Genomic DNA, 12076 nt, shown 5'->3' with positions numbered 1-12076 from the left:
AACTTTAATCTTTTCTTAGAGTTTAAATCTGAAAATGCTGATGCTTGAGACCATAAATGGTCATACAATTAAAGCCAGAAGAATCTTGAAATAAGCAGACTTCATATCTGTAAAATTTTAAATAATTGGATCTTTCCTGCATTTCAAGGCTTAACTTTTCTACAGACCACAAGCCCAAGAATTTAAATCTTGTAATGTGGTATATACAAAATATTTCATCTGCATATTTTCAAAACCAGTAGCAGCAAAAAGAAACAAACATATATTATGACATTCAAGGTATACTCACTGTTGTATTTAAATACATATACATGCTATATATCTCTATATTCTTCTGTAAGTTAATTCAAGAACGCATGTTGGCATGGAGAATGACATTACTACTAAGCTCTATTCACAGTAATAACACTATTTATCCAATATTAATAAAAACTGTAATCAATATTTCCTGAGTTGTCACATACACATTTTATTACACGTATCATTGAAAAGGGTTTTTTTCTGAAAGAGAATGTTATTAAATCACCTCCAATTTTTCACTTGTTTCTTCCCTATTACAAAGCAAGAGTAATGACAACAGCAATGAAAATAAATGAAAAAACTGTTCTTACCATGACAGCTGGGCAGGGCTCTGTTCCATCCAGGTCTTCCATCATCTCCCATGATACATGTTAGTGTAGAGTATCCTTGAAGAACATATCCTGCATCGCAGTAATATGTAACAGTGGAACCCAGTTTATAATCCATTCCAAGTCTTGTTCCATTCATTATATTTCCAGGATCAAAACAAGACTCACGAAGTTTTGCTGTAGAGGAAACAAGTGTGAATATAATTCTAAATATAATCCAAAATTAATAAATAGTAACTGTAAATAAAATTAATAAAAATAAATACATTCTAAATATTTCCTGGAGTTCTCCTAAGGCTTTCTTTCAGCACTCTGTAGAACCTGGGTTTTTTTAAGGATATTTTGGAGGGATATTTTCCATCAAACGTTTTTCTCTCCTTCATTTTCAACTGCAAAACTTACCATATGACAGAAATTGTGTCTTCTGTCCTTAAGATAATTCCTATAGTGCTCTATTTTTTTTTTTTCCTCAGAATTCATGCTAATCGATGATAAATTTATGTAGTTAGGTTAAGTTAGATATATCTATTTTTTCCAGTAGATAAGGCTCATCCTAGTTTTAAAATCTGTGGTATGAGAACTGGTAAATGGAGAAAATCAATATAAACAATTTGCAACAAAATTAGAATTTTGCAAACAAGAATGTTATCAAAATTAATAAACCTCAAATTAATTTGTATATATGATGATATGATATTATTGATATGATATGATATGATATGATATGATATGATATGATGGTATATTTTCACATATATATATATTCCTCAGTGGAGGAAAAAATATGAAAATATTCCCTAAATGTATCTCATTTTTTTATCATTTATAGCTATTTGTTTCAAATTATCAAAATAAATTCAAACATATGCTTACCTTTTTATATTTGTTTCCCTTTTATTTCTCTAATGTGAATACCCATGTCCAGTGACACATTGAAAAAAATATTCAACTTCTAATACAGCATTATTATGCAGAAGATGAGAAAAGTAAAACATTAGGAAAAAAATGTAATTTTCTTTAAGGAAAAAAAGAATAAATACATTATGTAGAAGCTGGAGTAAAGCAGATTATTTTGTACAGTGCAGGATAGAGCCTGCAATAATATCAAGCAGAAGATGGAAAATTCATGTTTTCTTTAACATTTAAGGGTGCTGTGGAGAAAATCAATAGGGAACATTTTTCATTTTCCACAAAATGGACACCAGCTTTCAAAAACATTAAAAAAAGAGTTTCTTTTCCAGGAATATTTGCACTGTGCAACTTTCTGCTGCAGGTAGGTATGGTTGCCAAAAGACTATATGGACTTTGAACTTCCTGGAAAGCTTTTTAAGAGTTTTATATAAAAAAACACTTTATCTGATCCTGTCAGTTCCTAAACTGAAGTTTCTGTAAAATTACAGATAAGCAGGAACAATTATTATTTACTTGACTTTTATATAGTTTGGCCACACATGAACTATTGGACACTATTAGAGCCAAGTTAATGAACTAAGTACATCCCTTAAGGCCGCTTTTATGTTGTGGTGTTTCTGAGAGGAGATAAATAGTTACATTGTGTTTACATTTGAAGATGGAAACACAGAATAATTCTTTTGAATTTTCAATTTCACATCTGAAAGAATGTCAAGATCTCCTAACATGTTTAAAATTTTATTACGATTTGCACATCAAATCTACAGAGCATGATTCTGATGTGAAAAACAACTCAATAATAAAAAATTAAATAAATAAAATAAATAAAAATAATTAAATAAAAATAATTGCAATACATCTTTGATCATTAAGAACAGGTATTATATACTCACATTGATTCATATAGGTAGTTGAGTGTGTTGTCTACAATATATTAACACCCATTCAAAAATTTGGATAGACAATGAAAATTTACTAGAAAGTCTATAAGATATCACACAGTTATTAATAATTATTAGGTAAGCCAACCACACTTTCATTTGAGAAGTCTGGCAGGACTTAGTGCAAATTTCAAATTCTTTCAAGTCTAAAATATCAAACCTGGGGGGGGAAGGAAAAAAAAAAAGGAAAAAAAGATAATTTAATCTAGAATTATAACTAACATTTTAGAAAATCAATACAATATCTTTTTTCCTCTTATTGAACCAATATTGATATATCTATATTGATTTATAATTTCTTTGTGAATTGTGAGATCATCGTTCTTGAGTTTATGACAAAAACAATTCAATATATTTCAAAGGTACACTAGAAGGTACACAGATAAAGCAGATAGTACGAGATGAAAAAAATAAAGAGAAAAAAATAAAGTAACCTATTATGTCTGGTGCATAAATCAAAAATTTAGAAAAGAATGATCTGTCACTGCACAAATTATCTCTAGGGAAAAAAATACAGCCCTGTAATTTTCTTTTCCCCAAAATTATAGTTGTGACAGGCTCCTGAAACTGCTGACTAAACAGTAAAAATGTCACTATAGAAATACAGTTTCTTATACCAATTCTGAAAAATAAAGCCTGAAATACTAAGCACCTTAAAACTACTTTTGCAAATCTGAAGGAACTGCTAAGTGGACTAGTAGAAAAAGTTAGTTAAATATGCTACAATGTATGAAGAACAAATCAAATGAGGAAAATGTATTCTTCAGATCTGGCTGAGAACCAGTGAAAAAAAGAACCAGAAGAGTGTTTCAGCAAACATATAAGTGCTCCCAGGAGACAGGAGAGAAAGTTCTTCACCACTGACATCATGTTGCTCCAACTGAGGAACACAAGACATTGATTACACCTGTAGCCTTTCCACCTTTTTTTTCCCTAAGAATGTTAGTATCATTAAGCTAAAAACATGTAAGGACAGTGACAGATTTAGCAGAACATCAGAGAAAATGCTGTATTATTACAAAGTTTTTGGGTTTTTTTTTTTCATTAGTTAGTTTAGATTTGGGTTACAGTAACATTACACTCTTGGCTGTGCATACCAGGTGTCAATTCCTTCTGTACATAATAAAATATTGCAACAAGCTTAAAAGAAACCAGCATTTATTTCTTTGATAACAATGTCACACCACTGGAGCAAGTAAGGGTCTCAAATACAGGCTGAAAACAGTGACACATGCTGTTCAATCTCAAGTGCAACAAGGAAGTCTCTGTTGAATATCATAGAGTAATGATGCCAAAATCCTCCTGAAAACTAGTATCTCAGTGCATGGAAAACAGTATTGAAAGCCAAGAGAAGCAAATGCTTTTCCCAGAAGGTGATGACTTACCACTTCATCCCTAAGTTTCAAAGAGTATAAAGCCATAATAAACTTCTTGGAGACAATATGATAGATATGCAAAACTATAGCAAGCATTCCATAATTATTCTCCAGACTACTTAACAGAACTAATAAGCTTTTCCTCCATTATAACAAAGAAATGAAGTGGGGGAGAGAGAATGGGAATAAAACTCAACCAGAGACATGGTTACAGATAAGACCTGAGACATGGGTCAGTCTGAGATTCAGATCTAAGAATATGGCCCACCAATAAAGTATAATTTGAGTACACTGTCACTAAAAATAGGATTGGTGTACATATAGGACACAACTGCATCAGTTACAATTTGTACAAAAAAGTTAAGTTCATCAAATTAGAGAAATTTAGGTTGAAAGATATGTGCTACAACTCCCATGCAAATCAGGGCAAATATGATTAGGTTACTTAGGCCTTTGTGCAGTCCAGTTATGATTTTGAAGGATTACGATGACATCATCTAAGGGCAAGCAGTTCCAATGTCTGACTAACTTCAGAGTGATAATTTTTTCTTCATATGTAATTGAAATCTCTCTTATGTCAACTTGTCAGTCCATTAGCTCTCGGCTTATCACTATGAGCACTTGAGAAGAATTTGGCTCTGTCTTTTCAACATGCTTTTGCAACAGTCCCTCCTTAGGTAGCTGGAGCAAACCCAACAGCTGACACCAAATGACCAAAGTTGGATCATATCTAATGGTATGGGGTCCTTATCGTATGATGTTCTGCCCAGCATATAAATCTGGGGGGAAGAGAAGGAATGGAGGAACATTTGAAGTTATGCACTTTTATCTTCCCTAGTCATCATTAGGTGTGATGGAGTCCTGCTTTACTGGAGATGGCTGAACATCTGCCTGCCCATGGGAATGAATTCCTTATTTCTCTCTGCATGTATGCATGTCTCTTGCTTTCTATATTAAACTGCCTTTATCTCAGTGCATGAGTTTTCTCAGTCTTACTCTTCTTATTCTTTCCCCCATCCGCTGGAAACTGGAGCAGTCATTTTCCTGGAAAAATACCCTCTTGTGATTTTTTTTCCTTGCAACTCACATTCCCATGACTCTAAGATTGAGGTTGGTATTCTATCTCATGTTCTCATGTTCCCTCCATGTCCAGTATCCACTGATTGTCCCTCCATGTCTTCCCAGGTCTTTACTGCCAATGAGGTGACATTTGATGAGCTCTATGAAAACTTAAGAGCATATGGATCATTTGCACTGGACTTCTGTATCTTTGGATAACTGCTCAGTATCAAGGTCATCATAAATCACCTGCAACGTGGCTAATTCCTTCAGGTACTGGATACCTCTCCTCATGGTCATCCATTTGCCTGAATGGATTATAACATCTTCTTAGAAGGGATACCTTTTTCTCATGCCTGGAGGGAGGTCACCTTCAGAGGCTGAGGTCCTGTGCCCCATTTCAATCTGTTTGCAGACACCTTCTTCCCTATAAAGGGATCCTAGGCACAGGACTTTTCCCTCTAATTCTGGACTACTGACCCTGTTAACCCAGCATTGGCACAGCCAAGGTGACTGTTTGCTGATTGGAGGTCACTGACTTGTTTATGAGTTCTTCCTCTTCCTCCTCCTTTTGTGATGGCCCCTTGGAGTATCCCTCTTCATCCACTTCCTCCTCCTGTCCCTTCTTACTAGGAGTTTATTTTCTTACCAAACAAACTGATGTTTGTATCCAATATTTCTGTTTGTGTGTAAGGGTAACTGGTACATGGGTTGTTCCTCTGGTTCAGTTGCAAGGCCTATCACAGCAGCTGGAGTAGCCAGAGTTCCCATTTTTTTATTATCAGATGCAGAGACCTCTTCCACTTGAGCATAGTGAACTATACGAGTAGGGCTTGGTAGGCCTGGAACAGGTGCCAGCACATTGCAATGATTGTGTCTCTCTGGAATTGCTAGAGTGACAAGATACTTTCCTCAAATATTTCAGTAGTTTTTCGGGATTCTACACAGGGCTGAACTACCAAAACCTTGGAGGTGTCCACTGTCCTCGGTACTTGCCCACACTATAACATGCACTCTGTAACTTGTAACAAACCAGCTTCAGGGCAGATCTCTGGGCAGTATTCCTAAAGAATTGTTTAACCTCAAAACCTGAAACACATGCAGGAGACATAGCAATATGAATACGCTGGTTTGAACATCTCAAGGATATTCAAAATTCTCAAGAGCTATTGAAATTAGTCCAGAGGAGAATGAAAAGATGAAAGGGAAAGGAAAGGTGAGGGAGTGGCACCAATGTTCCTCCTTATCTGCCCCATGGATTGTCTCTCTGAGGAGAAAAGATAAAGGTTGTGATTTGTTAATTGTTTACATGAGGTGGTTCCCTAAAAGTACGGATATGCCAACAATACTGAGCAAAAAAAAAAAAAAACGGATTAGTCTCACAAACAGGAAATATTTTATCTTATCTTGAGCCAGTGTTACATAGTCCGTCAAAGTTATATCCTTACCCCAGAGGTAACAAAGAAGAACATACAGAGAAAGTAAATTGTTACATAACCCAATTCTCAGAACAAGCACAATAACTCTGACTCCAAATAAATCAACACTGTGACCAGTGACTTTTAAATTAACATAATGGATGATTGAAACAAATTTATATTAACACACTCTGGTCAGACTTGTAGTCACCTTGCCAAAAAGGCCTGTTGAGTTTTAACCCCAGTCAGCAACTAAGGACCAGGCAACTGCTCACTCAGTGGGATCCACAGTGCTATGGGAAGAGAACTGGAAAGGTTAAATTGAGATAATTTGTAGATTGAGTTAAGAATGGTTTAATAGTTTAAATATATAATAATAATAATAATAATAATAGAAACAATAACAAATTGTAATAGGAAAATTTTTAAAAAGAGACAGACACTAAACCCCAGAAAAACAAGTTACAAATGAAAAACAATTACTCATGACCAACTGATGCCCAGCCAGCACCTAAGTAGGCTCCTCTAGGCCAGAATATCATGTTGAAAAGTTGGGGTCAGCTGTTGTGGCTGTGTTCCCGCCCAGCTTCTTTTGCTTCTCCAGATGCCTCACCAGCAAATCAGCATGAGAAGCTAAGGTCCTTAAGTTAGTCTAAGTACTGGCCAGTGGCAACTAAAACAACATGTTTTCCACATCATTCTCATCCTAAATCCAAAATACTGCACTATACCAGCTGCTAGGAAGAAAAATAACTTTAACTCAGCTGAAACCAGAATGCTTTGTTCAGGGCTCCTGTCAATCTGATTCTATAACCTCATAAGATCCTTTAAGTAGCACTGACATACCTCTCCAAACTAATGTTGTCCACAAATTTGATCTGTCCCATCAAACAGATAGCTAACAAAGAGAATACTGGCTGCATTTCTAATCACAATTAATACTAGCCAAGAGTCTCAGCTCAGCAGTCAAGCTGATTTTCCACCCATATTATTTATAGAATAATAGAACAGAACCATACAACCATAGGATAATTTAGGCTGGAAAAGACTTCTAAGATCATTAAACCCATCTCTAAGCCCAGCACTGCCAAATCCACCACAAAACCAAGTCCCTCAGTACTACATCTACATGTCTTTTAAATACTTCCAGGGATGGGGATACTACCACTTCCCTGGCAGACTGTTCAATGATTAACAACCTCTCATGAAGACTCTCTTTCCTAAAATTCAATCTAAACCTTCTCTGGTGTAACTTAAGTCCATTTCCTCTTGTTCTATTGCTTATTACTTGTGAGGAGAGGCTAACCCTCCCATCACTACAATCTCCTCTCCGGTAGTTGTAGAGAATGTAAGGTGTCCTTCCTCATCCTTTTCTCCAGACTAAACAACCCAGCTCCCTCAGCAACTCCTCATAAACTTGTACTCTGGACCCCTAACCAGCTCCATTGTCCTCTGGCCATGCTCTAGCACCTCAACATGTTTCCTGTAGTGAGGGGCCAAAACTGAACACAGGATTCAAGGCATGGTCATAGAGTAAGAGTTCTTATAATACACCTATGTTAAGCAGTCCAGAGGAATATTTTTCAGACATTCCCAGTAAAAATGGGATAATTCACTAAAAAAAAAAAAAAAAAAGAAAGAAATGCAGATTCCATATTCTCAGAAAAGCAGGAGATACAACCCTCTCAGGTGAACTGGGAAAATTAGGATTAGGTTGATTCTATTTTCCAACTTCCCCCACTTATATATACGCACATAAACCCATACTTGCATCCTCCCATTATTTGGATTTTCAGTCCCTTTAAAAATGTGCTGATAGCTACAGCATTTTTCTGGCATTGTGACTCCTTGAAGTAGAGAAAGACATCATAGTGGCACGCATGGGCTATCAGTGATGTTAGAAATGGTATTCTGCCTTGATTACAAAGTGTCCTGTACCTCTGTTAAAGGGGATTTAGGGAGGATACTTTTTGATAGATTTCTTAGATGAAAATTAAGTGCAATCACAGCAATAGTTTATCTGAGAACTGTTTATTGATAAAGAAACATAAGTGTTCTTACCGAAGTGGGACAGAAAAGCGAGCAAAGAGGGGAAAAGAGACACGGAGAGAGAAAACAGCACCCGGGGACAGATCGTTACCGCTGTATCCCCGGCGCGCTCGCAGCGCGCTCGGCGCACGGAGCGTGTGCGGCAGGCTGCGGTGAGCCAGCGCGCTCCCGGGACGGGACGGGCCGTGCCGTGTGTGAACGGCAGCCGGCTGCGAGTCTCTCCCATCGGTGAAGGACAGGCTGCCGCTGCCATGGGCGCGCTCCCGGGACGGGCCGTGCCGTGCCGTGTGTGAACGGCAGCGGGCTGCGAGTCTCTCCCATCGGTGAAGGACAGGCTGCCGCTGCCATGGGCGCGCTCCCGGGACGGGCCGTGCCGTGTGTGAACGGCAGCCGGCTGCGAGTCTCTCCCATCGGTGAAGGACAGGCTGCCGCTGCCATGGGCGCGCTCCCGGGACGGGCCGTGCCGTGTGTGAACGGCAGCGGGCTGCGAGTCTCTCCCATCGGTGAAGGACAGGCTGCCGCTGCCATGGGCGCGCTCCTGCGGCAGCTCGGCTCTCAGGACAGGGTGAATGCGGCTGCTCCGTCGGAGAAACAGAGGAGCACTGGGGTGCCGTGGGGTGGAGCTGCCCCGGGGAGGACAGGGGTGGACAGGGCAGACAGCCAGGGAAGAAGCAGGACCGCAGGGAGGAAAAGGCGGGGGAGGGGGGCCAAGATGACCCTTCAGGTGAGCCCCGCTCCTTCCAAGAGACCCAGAAAAGGCAGCCCCCACGTGTGTTGCAGTTAACTGCGTTTATGTGCTAAGGCTCCTCCGATAAACTGATTTCCTGGGCATTTTTTCCCAGCCATCCAGGGATCAGTCCGCTCAAGAGGGGTCACTTCCAGTCTGATCCTGGAAGCTTCCTCTGCCCTGCTCGGCTGCCAGGCAAAGCTTCCCCGGGGACAGCATGCGTATAGGCCCCAGAGTAACTTATCACCTCATGTTTTGCCTCATAACACATGTTGAGACATAAATAAAAAAAATCAGATTGGTCCTTTCACAAAGTACAGCAGTTCACATCTTGAATATGGTACTACTCATGGTACCCTGTGAGTATCATGGCCCACAATGCAGCTGTGGGAAGGCTACGTGATATGGGAGGAGCTTCACAATTGCAGATTTAAACCTAGATCAAGAATTCGAAGAGATTTTCTCCCTTCACATTTGGACTGGTAGAAAGGAGATATCCTTTGATTCCATAACACAGGACTTCATTCAACAGCACAGAAGAAAAAGACTGGCTTCTTTAAAAATAATTTCTTTTCTTGTTCTTCAGAAGTTCTGTGATCCTTAATCACTTCCTGTAGCATTTCCATCTGCATTTATTATTTTCCAATTTAGTTGAAAATAAGAAATATTTTTAAGTGGACTAAAACATTTCTTACAGCTGGGCTCACCATCAATGTGGTTGAGACAAACTTTTAACTTTGCAGGACTAGCTCATACTGTGGAGACAACTTCCTTGACATCTGTACAATCCAATGACTGTAGGAAAGTATAAGGAGGCTTCATAGGATTGGACCTGAGCGGCTGTTGACATCTTACTGCTAAAGCTGCACCCTCATCATGGCCCCGGGAGGCCTGGCAGGGCTGGACCAGGCCCCCATCCTCAGCAGCTGCCGAGCAGAGGAAGGGGGGAAGCGCCAGCCGCGGGCAGGCTGCTGTGAGATCCTGGCCCTCCCTCCCCAGCACACTCCAGGCACCGCTACCAAGATCCCTTGCCGAGGGAGGGGCCCAGCCACACAAGATATTCTGGTCCAGCCCTGTCACGGCACGGCCTGAATTTACCACCTTCGGCCACTGCCCAAGATAGAACCATCATGCCCTCTGCAGACTTGGGAGAATGTTAACTCTTTCTCTGCACAGATGAAACTTGCAAAACAGTAATCTTCCTAAGTAGGAGAAAAGGAACAGAATGGAGACATGTAGAGAGGCAATATGAAGACATCAAAGTCAGGGAAGGAAGAGTTGAGACCTAGATGGAAGAGAATGAGAAGATGCCTTGGGTTTAGGCTGAAATTCTTTTGTAAGCCATGGTAATGGACTGTGATATACTAGAATATCCCTTTAAATCATGGAGAATACACATTGGAGAGATTAGAGTATTCAGACTGTAGATCTGAGCAAAGTTATTTGTGGTGAACTAAGTAAATATTGAAGTAGCTATCATTTTATGAGAAGCTTGAGCAGAGAGAGATGAGATGAAGATCTGCCTCCAGAAAGAGAAAAGATCTCTGTTCCTAGGGGTGAAGAAAACATTTGCTTTTGAACCGTTCATCTTTAAAATGGTACCCCATGAGTATCATGGCCCATAATGCAGCTGTGGGAAGGCTACGTGATATGGGAGGGACTTCACAACTGCAGATTCCCGGGCAGCTGCTTTTGTGAGAATTAAAAGCCACAAGAGAACTGTTCTTTCTTGTTGGGAAGTTTCCATATCAGACCAAAAGAGACTTCTCTCTCTAAAACAATCTACAAAAGACTATTTTATAGGTGGTAAACTGACCTAGAGTTCCAAGTTTTGTCTCTGTATGTTGTTTGTGATAAAGAAAGGAGTTTGTGGGGAAGAGGGGAAGTGTTTTGAAGGTTTTATTCTGATTCTTCTTAATTTTTTCTCTCTTCTAGTCTTGTTAATAAACCTATCTTTATACCCTTTGAAGTTTTGAGCCTGCTTTGCTTTTCTCCTAATCCTGTCTCACAGCAGAAAAAGAGTAAATAATTCTAGTAAGCACTCAAACCACTACACTAATTTTGGGAAACAGAAATAGGCAAATTTGAAACCACTACATAGGTAAACAAAATCATACTAGAAACTTTAAGTTAGCAATCTTATAACATTATTCTTGTATGAATAGATTATTCACGTAATCATATTCTCAGGCAAAAAATTATGAGAAATTAAACCAAAATTTTCACTCATGCATTGAACTTCATATATATATAAGAAAAATGATTTTATTTACCTTTGTACTCCAGGTGGAATCCAGTAAAACTAACAGATCCATCACTCCGAAAAGCCAGATGCATGGTATTTGAACTGCTCTCTATCCTCTCTGGCAGTTTGCTATCTTGAAAGCTCCCAATCAGTGGGCTATTACTGTCTGGCCCATCATAGATATAAAGAAAATCATAATTTGGCTCTATACTGAAACTAGAGAACAAAAAAGTCAGGTGTCAGATGGAATACACTTTGCATAACATTTTCATTCTTATTAGCTTAAATTTAAAATTTACTCTCACTGTCTTAATAAAAGAAATTTTAAAAATCCATCCACTGTCAGAAAAAAAAAGATTTGTAGAAGAGTTTTACTAGCAAACACAGAAATACTTTATCTTTCGATTCATACCTTAGAAATAATAATTTCCTGTTAGAAAAAAAAAAAAAGAAAAAGAAAAAGAAAAAAAAAATTAAATAGAGAAAAAAAATATTAATAACATATTTCTAAAGGTTTAGAAAAACAAACAACCTAGATCTATTGGAAGCCTTGGCAGAAAATTTTATTATATAGTGCACTCAGCTTCCAGCCAGACTAAACACTTTCATACAGCCAGAGGATGATCTCCACATTTCTCTGAGAGCAAGAAGAATTTTGCCTATGATCTGTTTAAATAAAAAGATGAAGTATTGAAACCTAGCATTTTCTTTTGAACTAGT

The 12076-nt window shown here is 38.6% G+C and overlaps 1 protein-coding gene across 3 annotated transcripts in view; it reads right to left on the bottom strand.

Annotated features, from left to right (window-relative positions):
- CSMD3 (CUB and Sushi multiple domains 3) overlaps positions 1–12076 on the bottom strand; it is a 612124-nt gene that overhangs the window by 158885 nt on the left and 441163 nt on the right. For all 3 annotated transcript variants that reach the window (XM_040070587.2, XM_040070596.2, XM_040070605.2), the window contains 2 exons: positions 11385–11572; positions 612–806 (listed from right to left, as the gene is read on the bottom strand). In XM_040070587.2, the coding sequence (XP_039926521.1) occupies positions 612–806; positions 11385–11572 (383 nt within the window). The remainder of the gene's footprint in view (positions 1–611; positions 807–11384; positions 11573–12076) is intronic.

The sequence above is a fragment of the Hirundo rustica genome, chromosome 1, assembly GCF_015227805.2.
Source record: "Hirundo rustica isolate bHirRus1 chromosome 1, bHirRus1.pri.v3, whole genome shotgun sequence".
Classification (NCBI taxonomy): Eukaryota; Metazoa; Chordata; class Aves; order Passeriformes; family Hirundinidae; genus Hirundo; species Hirundo rustica.
The sequence above is the reverse complement of the archived record's forward strand: the minus strand, read 5'-3'. Positions and strand labels throughout refer to the sequence as shown.